At 42.6% G+C, this 20,611-nt stretch overlaps 1 protein-coding gene across 3 annotated transcripts in view; it reads left to right on the top strand.

The window, feature by feature from the left end:
- LOC122624814 (teneurin-a) overlaps positions 1-20,611 on the top strand; it is a 142,527-nt gene that overhangs the window by 87,860 nt on the left and 34,056 nt on the right. For all 3 annotated transcript variants that reach the window (XM_043804527.1, XM_043804528.1, XM_043804529.1), the window contains 6 exons: positions 6,381-7,604; positions 7,754-7,948; positions 9,898-10,107; positions 12,270-12,455; positions 15,871-16,017; positions 16,157-16,364. In XM_043804527.1, the coding sequence (XP_043660462.1) occupies positions 6,381-7,604; positions 7,754-7,948; positions 9,898-10,107; positions 12,270-12,455; positions 15,871-16,017; positions 16,157-16,364 (2,170 nt within the window). The remainder of the gene's footprint in view (positions 1-6,380; positions 7,605-7,753; positions 7,949-9,897; positions 10,108-12,269; positions 12,456-15,870; positions 16,018-16,156; positions 16,365-20,611) is intronic.

Genomic DNA, 20,611 nt, shown 5'->3' with positions numbered 1-20,611 from the left:
TTGGCAACCATCAGCAGCAGCAGCAGTGGCAGCAGCACATGCTTGAAATTTATCTTTTAAAAATAATGTATTAATTTTTGTGGCGCCCCTTGGTTCTTAACCGCCATAAACTCATTTGTGTAAAAAGCTTTTTCTCTCTCTCTCTGTGTGTGTGTGAGTGAGTGTTGCAAATGAATTTACGCTTTTGTGTGTGTGAATTTGGGTGCTTGGGGTCGTTTTATGGTTGAATAGTTTTAGAAACTGTGGGGCTAAGACACAGACTGGGGAGCAGGTGAAGCAGAAATTAATTTACCTCATTTTTATATACACACGTATATTTCGGTTTAGCAGTCAAACTTTTCGCCCTCACTGTGTTTGCTTAATAATTTTCTATTAATTAAGGATCTCGCCGTAAAATTAGCCAGCAATTGCGGTTTGAGGGGCGCCAGCTGTTTTGGGTATTTTAAAATACATATATACATTTGTATATGTATGCGGATAGGTACGCATACATACGTATATGTATGTGCAAGCACACTCAGGAAACTGTATAATTATATACAAATATGTGAGGCCCATTGTCAGTTAATTAACAGGCAGACAGCTTGCGTTTGCTTGTTTGCCTTGTCAGCCTCACGAGTTGTTCTCTTTAATTTGATTTACATACTGTCTCCATTTGCCACGCCCACCCGCCTCTCACCATTCTCCATCCCCCCATCCCCGAAACGCCCGAAATGATGATGGAAGATTTCAGGCTTCGAGCAAATAAACAGCGCACAAAAAGCTGGGAAAATAAAATGAATATTTTCCGTTGCCTACTTATGTGGGCAGCGCAACGGAAGATGTTTGTGGCGATTGAGTGCAGGAGTAATTTGCTTTGTATCAGAAACGGACGACCCAATAAACATATTAATGCAGGGCTTTAAAATAGTTAATGGTTATTTGAGAAATAAATATCGAGGTGAACTATTTAATATATAATTCAATATCTTAGTAGTTATAAAGAATTGGTACACTTCATGTGTAAGTAGTTGCAGATTTTAAGGCTGAGTATTTTAGTTACAATACTTTAAACTTATCCATTATTCGGCTGTGAAGAGTGAGGTCGACTGACAGCTTTAAGTGCACGTTTGCACATTTGCGTATGATGCACACATAGCGATCTGCATGCAGCTGTCATATCTGTTCCGATAATCGACCGCAGTGTCAGCAGAGCGAGTGCGAGCGAGAGGCAGGGGCGGGCTGGAAAGAGAGAGAAAGGGTGAAGCGGTGACAAGTGCAACCGCAGCGGCAGCAACAGCAAAAGCATCAGCATTCGCCGCCCATAATGTTGCATAAATGTTTGCCCAGCGATTTACAAATGTGCCACTTTCTATCACAACAAGAGCAGCAGGAGCATCGGAGCAGGACGGCAAGTCCCCCAACCCCCCCACCGTGTGAAAGCGATGGCGAGAAAGCTGCAGAAAAGAGACAGCATGCCAGACAGACAGACAGGCGGACGGACAGGCAAACGGACGGACGGACGGACGGACAGCAGTTAATATGCTTGACTGGCAGCTGGCCCTTTCAGGATGCGCATTGCAGTAGTTATCGGAAATAGGTTAATCGATTTTTAAGCAGATAACTATCGGAAACTCATTCGATATGCACTGTTTCACAGACAGATGGAGGCCGGCCACGCCCCTCCTTCCGATGTTCCCTTTGCCCCCTGAAGAGTACACGGCCAGAAAAACCAGAAACTGAAAGTACTTGACTAGATCTCAACCCAATGACTACCAATGAAAGTAATAAAATATGGCTTGGAATATTACAAGTTTTTATTTAAAAAGTATTGTTATTTGAAATACAAAATATTCCTTAATTGCGTAAAGTGAAATTGTTTCGCCCAGTGCTCCTGGCCACGCCAACTGACCAAGTGCGTTCGTGCATCCATCTGTGTTGCAGCTCCAGTGCTCCAGTCCCCCCAGAAGCGCCCAAGCTGCCGAGCTCAAAACCCCCCTGGGCTACGTCCATGCACCACCAGCTGTGTGTGTGTGTGTGTGTGTGTGGTTGCATGCCTTACTGCCTTTGCTCCTGGTTTTGCTTTTGCCTTTGCCTCTGCTATTGCACTTACTGTGCTATATATAACTGCTGCAATGACCCCATGGGGCTTATTCCGCACAGCTTTTATTTGCCATCCCCAGCTATATATACATATATACATACGTACATATATATTGGCCTGCATACACCCTGGAAAATCCCTAGAAAAACCCAACCAACAACTGACCCCCTTTAACATCTTATCGGCGTTGTCATTTACAGCAGCTGGCCTTGTAGTTTATGCGATTTTATTTTCATTTCACTTTGCGTTGCGGTTTGCTGGAAATTTAATTTGTTGCTGCCTTTGGCTCTGTGTTGCGGTTTTCCCAGCCAGCCAGCCAGCCAACCAGCCACGCCCACAATTTTCTGAAACCGAACTGGAAACTGAAAATGCGATCTAGATGCGCACGCACAGTGGGCAACATCCGTGTTCCGCTGCCCCATTCCGCCCACACGAAATGCAATGTATCAGAATGCCAACAGTAATCCGATTATGCCAGCTGTTATTATGGCCACTGGGATGTCGTCTTAGCCACTCGAAAGGTAACTAACCGACTGAGTGGGCGCCTAATTACCGAGATGCACTTAAGTAGCCGAGGGTCGAGGGTCAACATACATAGTTGCGGTCGTATCAGATTTAAAAATACATTTCCAGGGGTGAATAAATACAAAAATATTGTCAGCTTTGGAATATTTCCCAGAATATTAGTTAGATACGCTACACAATTAAGATGAATTTGTAAAATATTCATGGCGAAGCAAATGCCTTTCTCTTGTATTATTTTGAATCAATTAACTCACACATTTCCTTGCTTTGTGGCCACCACATGACTTTCATGGCTTCTTCTTTCGCAGTAATTGACTTTTGCCCTGGCTATTTTTCAATTTCTGGATAGACAAATGCCAAATGCAGCTGGCTGCCCTGCCGTCAACCGCAATGTGTCCTGTCAAATGCACTAGAATACGTTCAATCGTATTCGATTGGGGGCTTCACTGTACCGAGCTGCCAATTAGTGAATGGAATTGTTCATTTTTCTGCGGTTTCCTTTTGCGCCTAACGAATTATGCAAAGCACTCGGAAATTGTCCTGCTCGCATTTCGTGTTTCCTTTTTAGGGCTGCAAAAACATGGTAAAAACATACTGGACGTTGGACGCTGGGCGGTGAGCAGTGGGCGAAGGGGGGCGTGGCAGGAAGAGGGGCCAATCAACCGGAAATGCGAACGTCACGCACAACCGCAACAAAGAAAGTCAATTAGCAGAGGAAAAGCAGCCCGAAGCCTGAAGGACAATGTTGGCGGAAAAATAAGAGGAAAACAACAAGCTGGCTGGTTTCAATTAATGCGTGCGTAGGCCGCAAACAATTTGCCTAAAATCGCCACCAAAAACAAGCCCATCGAAAGACATTTCAATTTAAATTACATGCGGATGCAAAACGCAGACGACACACACACACACACACAGACACACACACACGCGCAAAAGGACATTTGTCACTTTCAACTGTAATGGCCGCTGGGCGTGCTCCATTTGGCCTTTCTTCGAAAAAGGTGTGCGCATGTCGTTTAAATAAATTATTTTCCTTAAGGAAGTGCAATTAAGAAAATGTTTCATAAATTTCCCAGCCGGTTGTAACTTTTGCCTGACCCTGACACTGGCAGTGGCACTGGCACTGGCGCTGGACGTTTGGACATGGTATTTCGGCGTTTGTCCTCTTAGTTTTCCAGCCCGGCAGGAGCAATTAGTGCCAGTCGTCCTAGTCGTAGTGGTAGTCGTAGTCGTGGTAGTCCTGGTCCAAAACGCCTGATGATGTGTCTCATTAGGCGGGAGGACAAAAAACTAAGGACGAGTACGGGGACGAGGACGAGGACGAGGGCGAGGACGAGAACTCTTTTATTCATGACGACGCCCAGGATTGGAAAGTGGAGCTTCTGCTCCTTCTAAAGTTTATTGCCCACTTCCCGGACGGAGGGCGGAAATAATTAATCGAACACATCCGTTGCACACCCTTTGAGCCAGAAGCAACTGGAGCAGAACTCGAGTGGGTCTAAAAATAAAGCCAAAGGAGTGGCCCACCCACCCACATGCCCACATGGCACCGAGTCTACTCGTCGATGGGGTTTATTAGGAAAATGCTAAAAAAAAAAATATAAATTAGAGAGGGCTGGAATATTGAGGAAAAAGCTAGGCGACATGTGTCACACTAATGATGTGCAGCACAAATGTTGATAAACAGCAAAGAAATAATTTGTGATCTCAATAAGTGTGATTTCTAAACTTAGATTGGCTTGCTTAGCATCAGCATGCAAGTTGGGAAAATGTCGCTGATGCTACGATATTTAGTCAGCATCTTTAATCGAAAGTATAGTTTTACACTTGCATATATACATCATGATTTTGTTGATATTGTGCTCAACATTTTCTCTGTGTGCACCCCCCGCAGAATGCGACTTGACTTACAGAGCTGAAATAAAATCTATACCACGTTTTCTTGGCTTCCACTTGAGGAATATAAAAACCAACTAAATAACCATTAGCGAGAGTAAAACGTGGGGGTGGTGATGGATGTAAGTCGGGTGTCTTGGGATGGGGCAACAAATTGTAATCAAATTTAATTGGTGAACGAAAAACAACGCCAAGTGAAGGAAACCCGAATCGAATCGACTGGAATCGAGTGGCAGGGTGGGGTGGAAACCCAACCAATTTCAAGGAAGTTTCCCGCCATCGAGGGTCCTGTATTGTGTGCGCTTTTTTCGGTGATGGTGGCGGGGGTCACAGGACATTTGAATGAAAAGCTTGTTAACTTAATAGAACCAACTGGGCCGAGGCTCTTAATTTATTAATGATACCCGCCACATATATATACATACATAAGTATACTTTGTTCCTTTTCATTGGGGTCTCTGGTCAGTTTTTCGAATGGAATGGGGCACATTAGTTTATATGTCAACGAAATGTTTTGTGTGTGTCCTGTCAAGTCCTGTCCCGAATTAGAATTGGAATTGGGCTAAGAATAAACAACAAGCCCACCACCACGCATTTGCCGCCAAAACTGACAGCATTTGCAGCCATTACTCATACATTTATGATCCACACGTTCTCAACCCCAAAACGTTTGTTTGTGGCAGCCCGCACTGTACACACTATATAATGTGACGTCTATATAATGCGCCTCCATTAACATAATTTCAATCGATATGAATGCGACAAGGTTAATTGCTCGCAGGGGATTTAGTTTCTTCGGAATTCTGCTCTAATGTGAAAAGTGATTATAGTTGGATCCTTTTTGGGATCTTTGAAAATGTTAAAACAAAATTAACTATTCCAACTAAACAGTGCATTTAATTTAGGAACTCAAATCGTTTATTTTTGAGAAATATTAAGGCCTGGAGTTATCCTTTTGCCATGGGAACCGCTCATCTTGGGCTTGTTTAACCCTTGTTCGCCCAAGCTGTGCGTTCCAGCGAGTCCTTCAATCATACGGCTGCCCTCCTTTCTCGATGTCCTGGTGTCCAGGACCTGCTGGCGCCGCATTCCCACTGCCAATGGCCATAAATCGCCGGCCATAGTTATCGATAAACGATAGCCGGGAGGGGGCGGGGGGGTGTTCTTTTTTTCCGCTCCGTTTTCCAGCAGCAAAATGCAAACGTGTTAACAACGGCCACTTTGTGTCTGTGTGTGTGTGTGTGCGGTGTGTGTGTAAGTGTCTGAGCGTGTGCGTGTGAGAGCGTAGGTCAAGGGGTCATAGGAGAGGGCGGGAGTAGTTTTTGATTTATACTCGTGTGCATATTAATATGGCGTTAAAATATGATGCCAAAATTTATGTGTGAAAAACAGGGCGGTGCAGCAGCTGAAGCCACCAACTACAGCACCACAGAAGACATTATTGCGATTCTCTTGGCCAAAATGGCAGCATGAGGACCAGATTTATGGCCAGCACTGTGCCCCCCTCCCCCTCTCTCCTCTCTCTCTCCTTACTGTCCGGCTGGCTGTGTCCCTCTCTGTCTGTCGATTTATGGGCGCACATTTGGCCAAGCCGAATCGAAAATCCAGCCAAGGGGCACAGCCAAATGCAGAAGGATATACCCAGTATGCTTGGGTATTCCGAACAGGCCATGTGTCCCATAATCTCAATAGCTTTAATTGCACTTGCTGTCGGCAGATAAGATTAAACAACACCATTCACCAAAATTGAACCAATTGACCAGAGTTCCTAAGCATCTAAGTTCTAATCTTAATTATAATTAAATATTAAATGGAGTAAATGGAGTAAACATCACGAATAATGCAACTTTTTCCATTTTCCATTGGCCATTTGCAGCCGTCAGCTCGATGAAACCCAACATGGACAGCACCAACTGCATCCTAGTCCAGGACGTGAAGTCGCAGCCCCACGACCTGCGCGGCGGATTGGCCAAGTCCAACGAGAAGGGCGTGGCCACGGCATTTCCCACGGAGGAATCGATCCAGACCAGCACCTCGGACCACGGCCAGAATGGACACGGACTGATGAACCCGTCGGCGGGCAGCGGTGGCAGCAACTCGGGCATCCAGCAGCAGTTGCTACTGCAGCAGCAGCAGCCGCACTCGATCAACCAGCCGCTGACCCCGCTGGACGCGACCAATACCCATCTGCAGGATCACCATCAGCTGACCTACGGCGGCGCACTGGGCGGTGGTGTGGGTGGCATTGGCCTGAGCGGTGGTGGCATGATGAATGGTGGACTGAACGGCGGTCTCGGGGGCCAGTTGATGCAGCAACAGGGTGGCGGCCTGAATGGACACCACCATCAGGCGCTGCAGCCGCAACTGGGCGGCGTGGTGGAGCTGAAGGAGTTCAACGAGGCCTACCATGCCACCATACCCGCCTACCAGTTCTGGACCTTGGAATTCCGCAACAAACATCCCGCATTCATTCGCTTCAATTTCACTCTGCCCTGGGGCGCACACTTTGCGGTCTATTCGCGTCGCAATGTGGCGCCTTCGGTGACGCAACACGATTTTGTGGAGTTCATCAAGGGCGGACGACTGGATAGCCACCTACGACATCGACGCAGCTCCGCGAATGCCACCACATCTGGGCAAGATGTGGAGCTGTATCGCCAGGACAAGGACGACGTGAGTGCGGAATCATCAGCTCAGGATCAGGAATCGGAACAGGAACAGGAACAGGACGAGAGCCGCAGTTTCGATTCCAGCGAATCGTACGATGTGGAGACACCCCTAGATACGGCCAAACAGCATCTGCAGAGGATTGGCAAGCCCCAGAGCCACTGGGTGAACAAACGATCCGCCGGCGATGGTCTGCCCGCTCTGGATGTGGACACAATGACGGTGAATGTATCCCTGCTGCAGTACTTGGACACTGGCCTGTGGTTCATATCCGTCTACAATGACGAACTGGTCGCCCACTCCGTATCATTGCTGGCCGAGGAGGCCGAGGGCGTCAGCACCACCTGCCCCAACGACTGCTCCGGCAGGGGAAGCTGCTATCTGGGCAAGTGCGACTGCATCGATGGCTACCAGGGCGTGGACTGCTCCAAAAGTAAGTAATGCCAAGGAGCATACTTTCTAATACTCTTTAAATAGAGTTTCAGTTGCGTTAAAGTTCCCTTTGATCCTTGAACCACTGTGCCAGCGTATGAGTGTATTTTCTCCTCCTACTCACCGCGTTTTCCGTTCTGCTTTTTCCAGGCGTCTGTCCGGTCTTGTGCTCGGCTCACGGACACTACGGCGGAGGAGTGTGCCACTGCGAGGAGGGCTGGAAGGGCGCCGAGTGCGACATTCCGGTGGGCGAGTGCGAGGTGCCCAACTGCTCCAGCCACGGACGCTGCATCGAGGGCGAGTGCCACTGCGAGCGCGGCTGGAAAGGACCCTACTGCGATCAACGTAAGTGTCAAGGACTACCTACCCCCCACAAATACACTCCAAAACGAAATCATAAACTCTTGGCAAATGCCTTGAATATACCAGGGAATTAGGAAAATACTTTAAACCAATTTTAATGAAAAAATGGAAAATTGAGCACATTGAGTGATTGAAAGATCTAAGAATAAAATGTGGCATTAATTAACTTTAAAAGAGGTAGCATACTTTTTAGGGCTTTGCGCAAAAACGCCGTATAGATTATGTGTTTGTTGAAAACTTTTAAACTTTAGGTGAAATAGAATGATAAAGAACTATCTTTTTTTGTTTGCTGGCTGGCAAGTGTGAGCTTTCCGCTGACTTGGCATAAAAATGCTAAAATTATTTATTTGCCTTGTTTGCAATTTGGAGCCAGCCTCTCGGTTCCGGGCCATGTTGACACTGGCCGATAAGGCCAGCGGACAAGGACAAGTGGCGGTGGGCAGAGGTGGGCGGAGGTGGGCGGATGAGCGGGTGGGCGGCCCAAAGTGGATGCCAAAATATTTCAGTTATTATGCCGACGACACCGTCGTCTGCACTTCTTTTGGCCAAATATATTCTGTCCTCTGTCCTCGCTTTTTGTGTGTGGGCCTTAAATTGACAAAGGGAAAGGCAAAGGAATGCCAACAATTTTTTGCGTTGTCTTTCATTTTTATTTTATTTTTATTTATTTTGTTTGGCTCAGATAACTTTGAATTAGCCTTAAAGCAGACAAAAGCTGAAAAAACAATAAGTTGTTGAATAGCACGGATACGGCAGAAATATATTTAAGTTAAAGGAATTGAATTGATCAGAGTGGCATTTTAAAAAATTGATAAATTTGAATTATGCAACAAAAGTGAATTCCGTAAAAGCAATATACCCCGCGGTAGAATGGCTCAAAAAATGACTTCTGAAATATGCAACATGAAACATGCAACAACACACTGAGTGTGCCTGTGTGTGTGAGCATGTGATAACAAACAAGGAGAAACAACAAACAGAATCCGAAACAGGAACAGAAACAGGAGCAAACAAACAAAAAATAAACCAAGACACATTGAAAAAAGTGCAAAAGTCCCGTTGAGCAAACATAAAACGTATAAAATCGAATTTATATGTTGAGAGCATATTTCTCATACACATGCAGGAAAAAGTAAAATATCAGGAGGCCACAGCAAAAGTGGGCGGGGCGGAAAAGCATGGCCAAAAGCCAAGGAAAACAAGAAAAAAGAAAAGACCGAACGGAATAAAAAAACAAACAAAAGCAGAACAAAGCGGGCCAGAAGAAAAATTGCAACAACTGCGCAAAATTACCAACTTGAACTAAACTGGAATTTCATTTTAATGACCACTTTTGTACGTGTCCAACATACTAATCATGTCATGTGTGTGCATGTACACACATACATATGTGTGCCAGAGGGAGCGAGAGGGAGTAGCCTAGAAAGAGATGGAGCGAGGGGGAGCGGGAGGGGGAGGCGGAGAGTCCTTCATGGCGGAAAGCATTTTGTTTAGCCACGACTGTCACGATTTCACTGCCCCTCCAAATATATATACATATACGTTTCCGCTCGTACTGCCCCTGAACTCTTTTTTTTTTTTCGTTAAATACAGTCGAAACTCGGTGACCGAAATAAGGCCAGGAATTATTGTTAGAAACTAAATTAAATTTCCATTTAATCGGGAAAGAAAAGTAGTTATACGCGTAGAACGCCAGAAACACAGAAAGTTGTCCTAAAAGTTGCCCACACTCGTCTAACTTACGCATTACTCACTGTACCCATATGCCACTCGTCTGTTTTGTGTGTTGACTAACAATCGTTTTGTACTCTCTTCCCCAAACCACCAATTGCTGACCTGTGACCTCTGACCACCACCAACACCACCACCACAACCACCCACATCCGCACCCACTGATGATGATGATGATGATGATGCTGATGGATATGAAGACGACTGCCTGGATCCTCTGTGCTCCGGACACGGAACCTGTGTCGCCGGACAATGCTACTGCAAGGCCGGATGGCAGGGCGAGGACTGCGGCACGATCGACCAGCAGGTGTACCAGTGCCTGCCCGGCTGCTCCGAGCACGGAACCTACGATCTGGAAACGGGACAGTGTGTGTGCGAGCGCCACTGGACCGGCCCCGATTGCTCCCAAGGTGAGTTGAGATCCTTTAACCAGAAGACGTCCTTAACAGCCATTTGCCATTTATAACTGTGCTTACATGTCCAATGTTTGCCCTTTGTGTTTCGAAAATATTACAGAACATGAGAAGAACAAAAAAAAGTGTCATGAAGTCATGAATTTTTGCCATTTTTGATTTGCAACATTTTTTACAACTTTTTTTTGATAAAAAATAATAAATAATAATAATTTTCGATAGCCGTGAAAATAGTGGTCCAAAAGTGGAATGCCATTCCTCGTTGAATTCGTAACAAAATTCCCTATCCACCTGTGCTCAAAAAATGATAGTGTAATTTTTTGCCATTTTTCGCAAATTTCGATGATGGTACCCCTTATCGAAAATGCGAAAATTTGTCAAATTTTTTTTTTCGAAAATCAAAAAAGTTGGGATAGACATAGTTAGCTATGTTTATTAGCAGCACAAAACAGTCTTCATTAAAGCTGTGCTCGCTTTTTTGGCCAAGTTATGCTTAAAGACCCGTTGCTGAGTGTTGGGTCGCAGTTCAAATCGATTTAGATACAAATTGGTAAACTTGAGCTCTGCAAAAGACACGTTAAGTCACCAATTTCTAAAAGCTAGCTGGCTTAATCCCAAATTGGAGTTTCCTTACGGTTCACCCCTAAAGGACTGCGTATTTTATGCAGTGGCCATAAAGTGTCGGTAGGAAAATCAGGTACACATAGATGGGCAAATGGGCAATCACTCACGAGATCTGTCAGTTGATATGGAAGCCAGACCGCCGGTGCCACTCCACCGAATATGATGATGTTTTATGGCCACAACTAAACCCGAAATTAGAATGGAATGCTGAGCCATAAAGCCGGAGCTTCCAATTAGGCCCACGGCCGTGGTCCATAATGATCCGGACAGGTTGAGAGCGGAATCAGCAGAGAATCGGTGGAAAATGTTGGGGGTTTCGGAGGTTTGGGGGCTTGGGGGCTGTGGCTCAATAAAACAAGCGGCTTACGATGCCACCGAAGGCCAAAGGACACGTACTCCTAATTTGCTTAACTTTTTAGCACCAGAAGGAGGGAAATGAGCGGACTGGGGTGCATACTATATCGGATATATATACGTATATATATATATATGTATAGTACCTCAGTCGGGGAACCACGTTGACGACTCCTCCCGGCATAATGAAGCAGAGTCTCATAAAAATTCATTATTTATTTAATACGCAGGTTGGCTTTGCCACCGTCCGCCCCCCCTCTCGCTCTCTCTCTCTCTATCTCACTTTTAGCAAATAAAATAAATTTACGCCTGCTAACAAAAGTCATGGCTTCGTAAAGCAACCCCCGAAAAACGAGATTATGAACTAAACCATAAATTAAAGGGGGCGTGGCGAGGGCGGGGGCTGGAAGAGCAGAAAAACAAGTGAAGCCCAAACCAATGCAATGGAAAATTTATAATTCAAAAATTTGGCCGAGATAAGGCTTAAATAAAACATGAAGTTATTTTTGGATGCCCGACCTTAAAGCGCGATTTTGAATTACATACCAGAATTCCTTGTTTAAACTTGTTTTTAAATATCTGCTCAGTCCTTAAAGTGACTTGACTGGACCGGACTTTGTAATAATGTTAAGCCAACCAAGTCATGTGCGCTGAATCAATATCCATGAAGAAATCGTACAAGCAACCTATGAACCAACTTATGAACCAGAACCGTTGACCATTGCCAACGAAAATTCCGCAGTCGAGTCGAGGAAAAAACGACATCTTCAGGAGAAAAACGGAAAAGCGACGAGGGGGGATGCGAATGGAATGGGAATGGGGATTGGGGATGGGAATGGGAATGGAAATGGTGTGGGTCTTGTTAGCAAAGTGTGCCACCACGTAAATGTAACATTTATAATGCTGTTTTTATGGCTCCCAACGCCTTTCACTCCGACCGCTTTACGTGAAGGAGCCAGCGAAGCAGAAGCTTTAATGAATTTAAATGCGCACATGGAAAATTATGAAAATTGGATGGCAGAACTAGAAGGAAAACGTAACGAAACGAAACGAAACTGATGGAATCTATGTCATATTTAAATCAACATTTTAATTGAATTCCCCTAAAGTTCCTCTAAAATAGTAAATAGTAAAATAGTAGCAATGTTTTAATGCAATATTTGTATTTTGTTTTTTTCCAGCTGTTTGCAGTTTGGATTGCGGCCGGAACGGAGTGTGTGAGTCCGGAAAATGCCGCTGCAATTCCGGATGGACGGGCAACCTGTGTGACCAGCTGCCCTGCGATTCCCGCTGCTCGGAACACGGACAATGCAAAAATGGCACCTGCGTTTGCTCCCAAGGATGGAATGGTCGCCACTGCACACTGCGTAAGTTCACTGGAATGTTGCATCGTGATTTGTACACGGACACAAAAAATATGACAAAACTAAGACAAACACTCGTATAATTGCCATCAACTGCCATATTTAGAATCAGAAAACCATTTTAAACAGGTTGAATATCATTTTCCACAGGCTTTTCCACAAAGTATTTAAACTTTGAAAGCCTGATATCAATGCTCAACTTCAATATCTTATGAATTTCCTTTTTGGCAGTGGTCGAATTCTAGGCAACGCTGCCATTTACTTTACAACAGCAACATTGCGGTGTTTGTTGCAGCTGCCACGCCCCCGGTGCCGCCCCTGCCCCCGCCACGCCCACTGTCAATGTAGCTGCTGTCGTGGCTGTTTTTAAGTTTCCTTTTTGCCAACGTTGCTAGCGTGTTTTTTATCAATCCCAATTTTTTTTCGGGCTTTTTTCTTCTTCTCTGCTGGCAGGAGTCGATGCACCAAAGTATTTTGTACATGTTTACGCCATTTGCTACCCACTTCAGTTTTGCAACGTCCCGAACCCTTTGATTTTCCACCTCCCCCCTCCCCACAGCGAGGAATTTTGCCCCTCTTTTCCGATTTTCCTGCTATATTTGTTGCTTACTATATCCCCCCCTTTTTTTTTTTGGCTGGAAGTGCGTTTGACAGTTTTGCCGCCATGACTTAACCATGTTGTTTAAGGCAACGCAACCAAAAAAAAAAAAAAACAAGCCGAATGAAAGGGAGCAGCAGCAGGATACGACTTTTCCCTAGGACGAAAAGCCGGCACTGCAGCATGATAAGTAGCTATCGATTGACAGTGATTAAAACTTTAAAAACAAACAGTCATGTTACAAAAACATTCAAACGTGTGGCGCCCCCTGGCGGCGGCGGCGGCAGCCCAGGCATGCATGTAATGCCATTACAAGCCCCCTTAGCCCCCCTAAAGCTCCCCCAAAGAGCAGACGGGGGCTAAAACCACCCCCTACCCGCGATCAGCATTTCGTTGACGTGTGCAAAACCAATAAAACTTCCGACGTCATTCAGAGTCACAAGCAATCTTGGTGGTGCCCCCACCCCCCCTCACACTTTTCGGGTGCGCCCCTGCCCGCTTTTGTCCCCCCGGGAAGCACTCTTTCAATCGATTCGAGTGAAATGGGGGGCTATCTGGTTGGTGTACTATATGGTATCTGTGTCTGGCTTTGGGTAGCGTATTTTTAGAAAGTACTTAACGACTTTTCCCCAGAGTTGTCGCCTTCGCTTTATAAATAGGAATATTGCTTAAAATGTCTAAATAATTTCAATTATATGCAGAATTATATTAATACTAGAAAATATGACGTATGCAGCAAAGATATAACAGATTTATTAGCTAAAACAATTATGGTTGCAAAACTTTTAAACTGAATAACATTATGGGCTGAAAGTCCCATTCTGACCATCAACGTTTCAGCTAGAAATTTGCCAAAATCACAGTGCAGATTAGAAGAAAAAAATGGGTTGGGCGCATACAAAAGAAGGATCTCTGCACAGATTAGACCTTTCAGCTGAACTGCAGTAGTCAGTAGTCAGACGTAGTCACTTCAATGCGGCAGAGTTGATTGAATTCGAAACAGAGATTTCCAGCGAATTACGCGCCACCGAAAACTCCGCTCGATTGGCCCTCCTCAGGGGCAAAATAGGGGGGTTTTTTTCTTCTTTTTTTTTTTTGGGAGGGGGGAGGTAGTTTTTAGGTGCACAGACGCTCGAGAGCTTCATGCATAGTTGATGTCGTAGTTACATTTAGTTGCCCAAAGCCCGTGCCATCCAGTTCTATTCCCTTTTCTATAACCCGTCGTCTCATTCAAATATTTACAATGTTTTTCCCATCGCTGATTCCCTTCTTTTCTGGCATTCCAATTTCTTTTTTCTTTTTTTTTTTGTATGTATGCTAGCTGGGGTTTTATTATGGATTGTAAAATATGTGCAGAAGTGTGTTTGGGGAGATTACAAGAATTTTTTTGAATGGCCAGGCATAAAAAACGAGGGATTTGTACGCCGAAAGTGATAAAATAGAGGGGAAATAGGGGAAATAAGCTTCGCAGAGGGCAAAGAGCCAAACAGGGAGATTGGCTGTAAATGATTGGTAAAAAGCCAATAGCAGACACTCCCGTGTTAAATACAATAAACAAAAAATAGTGTGGTCTGCCACTAAAAAACACGTAATGGGAATATGAATGGCAAACAAAAAAAGGTTAATAATGAATTCACATTTCATTTCGGTTGGTAAATCGGTTTATATTTATATAAATATTTGCTGGGCATTTATATATTGTTGAATTTTCGTAGGGAGTAACATATATATTTTTTAGTTTTAGAACTGCTGTTATATTGTATACTACTTTGTGGCGCTTATTCGGGTTTTGTTCTACTAAAATCTGGTTTGTATGCAGTAAAGTTGGCCATTTCGCGGGGCTTTTATAGTTCTGCGAAGTTCGAGGTCTAATCCAGTCAACAGTTTTGACATATTCCCCCGTTTCTGCCGTTCCGGGGAGTTCAATATTTGCAAGAACACTTGAAGTTATTGCCAATATGTGCACACAAACACGCACTCGGCGAAAGAGAAATGGAAAGAGACGGCACGATGGCGGTGGAAAGAGAGGGGGCCACTCGTAAACAGGAAGGCAGTAACAACCAGGGAAGTCATTTTATGCGCCGCAAACTTTTTAACATGCCGGAAGCTGAGTTAGCAGGCCCCTTTCTTCTTTTTCTTTTTTTTTTACCATCGAAATGGTGTGTAAGGGCCAAAAAGGAGGGAGGACGTAGCTGTGCTACCTTACCCCATTTCGCAAATGACACATGTCAAGTGACATTAACTTTGCGTCAAATGCTGTCGTGGCACAAACAAATAAAGCCAAAAAAAAAAAAAGGGAAGAACGGAAGGCAGAAAACGTAAAAATGGGGCCAAATCATCTATCGTTAGGTTACGTTTCGTTGGGTTTTTATGTTTGCCCAACATTTCGCAGAGTGTTCTGCCAAAGGTTAACTGCCACTGAGAGTGAGAGCAAACATCAACATTATTTTTATATTCATGATGTTGACTCGCCCAGCAATGGAATCCAACGAAGCTGGAGCTGCTGTAGCTGCTGGAGCTTGGGTTTTTAAATGGAAATACCCGTGCAAATGGCAATGGGCAGGGTGTTATCATTCAATTTGAAGCGCCACTCGATCCGGACAGTTTACTCTTAATTACAGCAAGCCATTACCATTGGCGCAAAAATACCAGACCGTTTAATAAAATGGCATACAAAGGCCAAATCGATGGCGCGTCAAGTCGCTCGTTGAGCAAAATGACGCGAAATCATAATGTTTAGCAAAGGAAATACAGGAAATACAGAACTTAGAACTTATCCCTTTAAACATATTCATTTACTAACAACTTGTATACCTCCAGCTGGCTGCGAAAATGGTTGCTCTCGACATGGACAATGTACGCTGGAAAATGGCGAGTATCGCTGCGATTGCATTGAAGGATGGGCCGGAAGTGATTGCTCCATCGCACTGGAACTGAACTGCAAGGATAATATCGACAATGATGGCGGTAAGTTGCACTTACTATAGAGTATGTACTATAGGTATAAAATGCATCGGTTTAATGAATAATGATTGCTGTGCTGTGGCATCTCCTTTTAAATCGTATATAAACTGATAATGTTATATTTGATAACCCCGCTGTATAGACGGAATGACGGACTGCTCGGACAGCGAGTGCTGCTCACATCCCGCCTGCTCGGAGCACATAATGTGCCTATCGTCCAACGATCCTGTGGAGGTCCTGCTGCGAAAGCAACCGCCATCGGTGACCGCCTCCTTCTACCAGAGGGTCAAATTCCTGATCGAGGAGAACTCGGTGCAGTCGTACGCCCACATGGACGAGTACAGCGAGAAGTAAGTGATTCGCCCTAGCATTAGAAACTAATTCGTAGCGCCCCTATATATATATCTGTATAGCCTATATATACATATACATCGTACGTATGCGTCTGACTCTTAGTGCGCAGGGATACCAAAATGACCATATATAATATATACCATATATATATATATAAAATGAGAGGGCCTGCCATTGAGCGACTCTTGAGTTTCCTTCCTCAGTTCAAATCTTATTCGTTTCGAGTTTGATCTTTTGAGTTACGTTTTTGAGTTGCAGACAGCGATTGTCCCGCGTATATCTTGACTATATATACATAGATATCTATGTATCTATGTTTATACGGGGACGTTTCACGTTTCTGCGATTGAGAAATTTTTCATTGGAATTGCGTTTGAACTTTTTCCGTTTTCGGTTCTGTGTGATTTATTCTTTAAGCTTTACGGGTGCAATGAAGGGAAAAAGCTCAAATTTATTCTATATGAAGCGTATATATGTGTATATAACCAGATACAAGATATCAAATACCAGATACCAGATACCCATGGCCTATCTGACCACCTATATATACATATATGCACAAATTTTACGTTATGCTTTACAAAACGAAAAAAAAGAAAGAAAGAAAGAATCTGTTTATGTTTTATACCAACTTCAACTAAACACACTGCCAGTAGTCTCAATCAATCAATCAATCAGTCGAAAAAAGCAAAATCAAGAAGAAGCAAAAGAAATGAAAATCTAAACCCATTCACATTCCCACAATCCCGAACGCCTCTCTCCCCTCAATGAGTCTATCATTTATGCGCTGAAAACAAAACAAAAAAGAAAAACACTTAAAAATAGTATTGAGATGAGAATGTGAGAATCTCAAGTGAAAATGTTGAATTTTCAAAGTTTTCTTTTCTCTCGTTCCTCTGAGTTCTCTTCCCAACCGTTCCGTTCCGTTTTGATTTTGATTCGTTTAGTTTTTATATACATTTGGTTGATCCTTATTTCTCCTGATTTCTCCCACAACAAAAAAAAAAAAGAGGAGGAAAACGAAATGACATTTTCCTAGTTTGAGCTTTTTCTTTTCTTGCCCGCCTGGGAAATGCTAAGCCAATGCGAAGAATCAGACGCTGATGATGACTACTTCCAGCGCAAAAGAAAGAAACCCGAAAATAATATCTATTTTTATTGTTTTAGTTTTTTCGACTAAAAAAAAACAAATCTTTTTTTCTTTGGTTGATTCTTTTGAGTTTTGCAGTCGTAGGATCCTCGATCCTGCGGTCCTTTTCATTTCCATTCCTTTCTTGCCGCCTCATTTCTCTCATTCTCTCGAACTCTATATGAAGCTAGAAAAAAAATCAGAACTATTTTATGAGAATATTACGAGAAAAGCGAATATATAATGATAGCACTTCATTGAGTATGTGTGTTGTCTAGTGTTAAACCTCCTTGTGTTCGTCTACCCCAAAAAAAAAAATATATATATATATACAAAATAAAAAATATAACCAAAACAAATGATATAAAAAATCTCTCAAAGTTAGGCCTCCATCGATGAGTAAGTGATCGATCAGATCGAGTGTAAAACTAAGACCAGACCTAGTTACATTACCGATAGTTAACTTTAAATTTAATTTGCTTTCGTTTGGTTTCGTTAAGCGAAGTACAGTCTGTCATTGTATCTATATATTACCTATATAGTGTGTCTCTTGAGTTGTTGCTATGATTTTCTGATTCTGATTTGAAGACCCCCCCAAAAAAAGTATAAACAAAAAAGAGAACTGCGCCGATGCCAAGACCAAGAGGAGAGGATTTCCTGAAACTGAGGATGACCGATGAGCGAAATTGATTTTGAGTTCCTTTCTCGTTTCCGTTTTCGTTTCCGATGATTCCCCCGTTCCCCCAATCGTTTCGTTTTCATTTCGTTCCGTTTCGTTCCGTTCCGCATTTAACCAACTAACCATACTAAACCAACCAAGATGATATATCAGTCAATCCCGAAGATGTCTGCCGATCTCCGCCTCCGTCTCCGTCTCTGTCTTCGTCTTCGTCTCATCATCCGACTAAGTGTGTTCGTCAAATGTGTTATTTTGCGTTACTTGTTTCTCAGCGTGTCGTTTTCGTTCCATTTCCGTTTGGTTTCCATTTCCGTTTCATTTGTCTTTGGTTCACTAAGCTATGAAAGTATAAATCTCCACCTTAGGTATGCTAAAAGTAAATCTAAACCAAAAAAATTATTACCAATTGTTAAGCAATATCAAAGTTTGATCAATTCGTTAACGAAACGCATTTTTGTCTTTTAATTTCTTTTTTATTGTCCTGTCAATTAATTGTGTACTGTCCTACTCTGTTGCTGTGGCTCGATACCTTCATGTTGTGTGCTAAACCAAAAACCAAAAAAACAAAAAAAAAATCAAATCCAAATCAAATTTCAACACCAAATCAAAATGCATTTCCCATATGCAAATCAAAATCGATAAAAAAATTAAAAAAATATACAAAAAATCCTACGTTTCAACCCGTGAATTTGTAGTCTCTTCTGGAGCTCGTTCACACCTTGGTAAGTCGAAAACAAAACACCTAAAGAAAAAAAGGAAACACAGACGTACAATTTTTTGGGTACTCCAAACCAGAAAGAAAAAAACCAAAACAAAACGAAATCTTTGTTACAGTCGCATCTTCTTCAGTTGATTCTGAATTTTATGTTTTCCTCATCCAAGCATCCAATTGATCCATTGATCCATTGCTCCATCGCATCCACTTGTCCATCCACAAGAAGCATAGAGTTTTGTTTGTCTTCGGTTTTTTTTTGTATATGCATCCATAAAATCACACACGAGATTCTTTGGTTCACAGGTGGCATCTCTCATCACTTCTTTTTCGATCATGCACTTCCTCTCTCCAAACTCAAATCAGTTGCAGCTTCGAGTTAGTAAAGAAATGCAATTTTCTTTTTAAATTCAATAAATCAATACAGTTTTTAGTAACTCAAGTTTCACGTAAATCAAGAGTTAAGGAAAATTAATATTCTAAGACTAGATCCAAAGAGCAAAGGTACCATTTCGCAATTAGCTAAATTCAACCGAAACTAGTTTCTTTTGCGTAAATCATGGAAATGATGTCTTCCAATTTAATACCCCAAAGTGCTAACATATTGAGCACAAAAGGAAAATACATTTGGAAACGCCTGCAATTGACTCTTGCATTTTTTCCCAAATTGTTGATCAACATTTAAATGCCTCACGGCTGTAATTGCATTATAATTGTACCAGCACCTACCTCATTCGCACCACCCTTGCATACAATGCCATTTTGTTGATTTTAAATTACATTTCAACACACACACAAAAACTGAGAACCGCAAAGCCCAGAGATCGAAAAGTCAACAAATCATTCATGTAAATAAAACACGACAACAAGAGGAGTGAAGACAACAAAAAAGTACAAAATATAAATTAACAACGCAAAAAATGCATTCATCATTTTTTATCTCACCAACACACCAGCACGCACACACGCAAAAAAAACGAAAGACAAAAAAAATATATATATATAAATAAAAATAAACACACGCATATCATGAGTATGTTTTCCATATTCCATATTTATTTCCATGTTCATTTTTGATCGTTTTTCGTTGGCATACTTTATAGGGCAAGATGAAAGAATCTCGATATATATATCCACATATATATATAGATAAATAATTGTATGTGTTATGTGTACCGTGTCTATATGTGTATTTAGTTTGATTTCCGATTTGTGTTTTTCCTTTTACTCGTACCAATCAGCCAGCGTTATTAACACTCATACTAACCCATTTACCACCCACAACGAAAGTCATCGAAATATTATTGTTATTATTATTTCCTCTACTCTACTCATAGTTTGGCATGTGAGCATTTCGAGCAGAATTTTGGTTGATTTCTCCCAAGGTTCTCTGTTTCTCCGTTTCTCCAAATCACCTTTTCTCCTTTTCTCACATATTCTCTCTATATGTCTGTCATCACAAAATGTCCCCCGATCGTTATTAAATCCTTACGTTTTTTGATTATCCATCAACGAAACTCCACCAATTTCTTCCCTCATCTCTCTCAATCTCTTGATCTCCTTACAGTTTTCGGTTGTTTTTCGTTTGATTTTTGATCAAAGCTTTTTATGGTAAACAAATCTCATCAAATGTAAATCACTTTATAAGTTTTCGTATCGATTAATATCTCTGTTGATGTTTTGTTAACCAAACTAAGGAATTATGTATACAAAAAAAAACAGA

The sequence above is a fragment of the Drosophila teissieri genome, chromosome X (genome assembly GCF_016746235.2).
Source record: "Drosophila teissieri strain GT53w chromosome X, Prin_Dtei_1.1, whole genome shotgun sequence".
Taxonomy (NCBI): Eukaryota; Metazoa; Arthropoda; class Insecta; order Diptera; family Drosophilidae; genus Drosophila; species Drosophila teissieri.
This window is presented reverse-complemented; position numbering and strand designations above follow the sequence as displayed.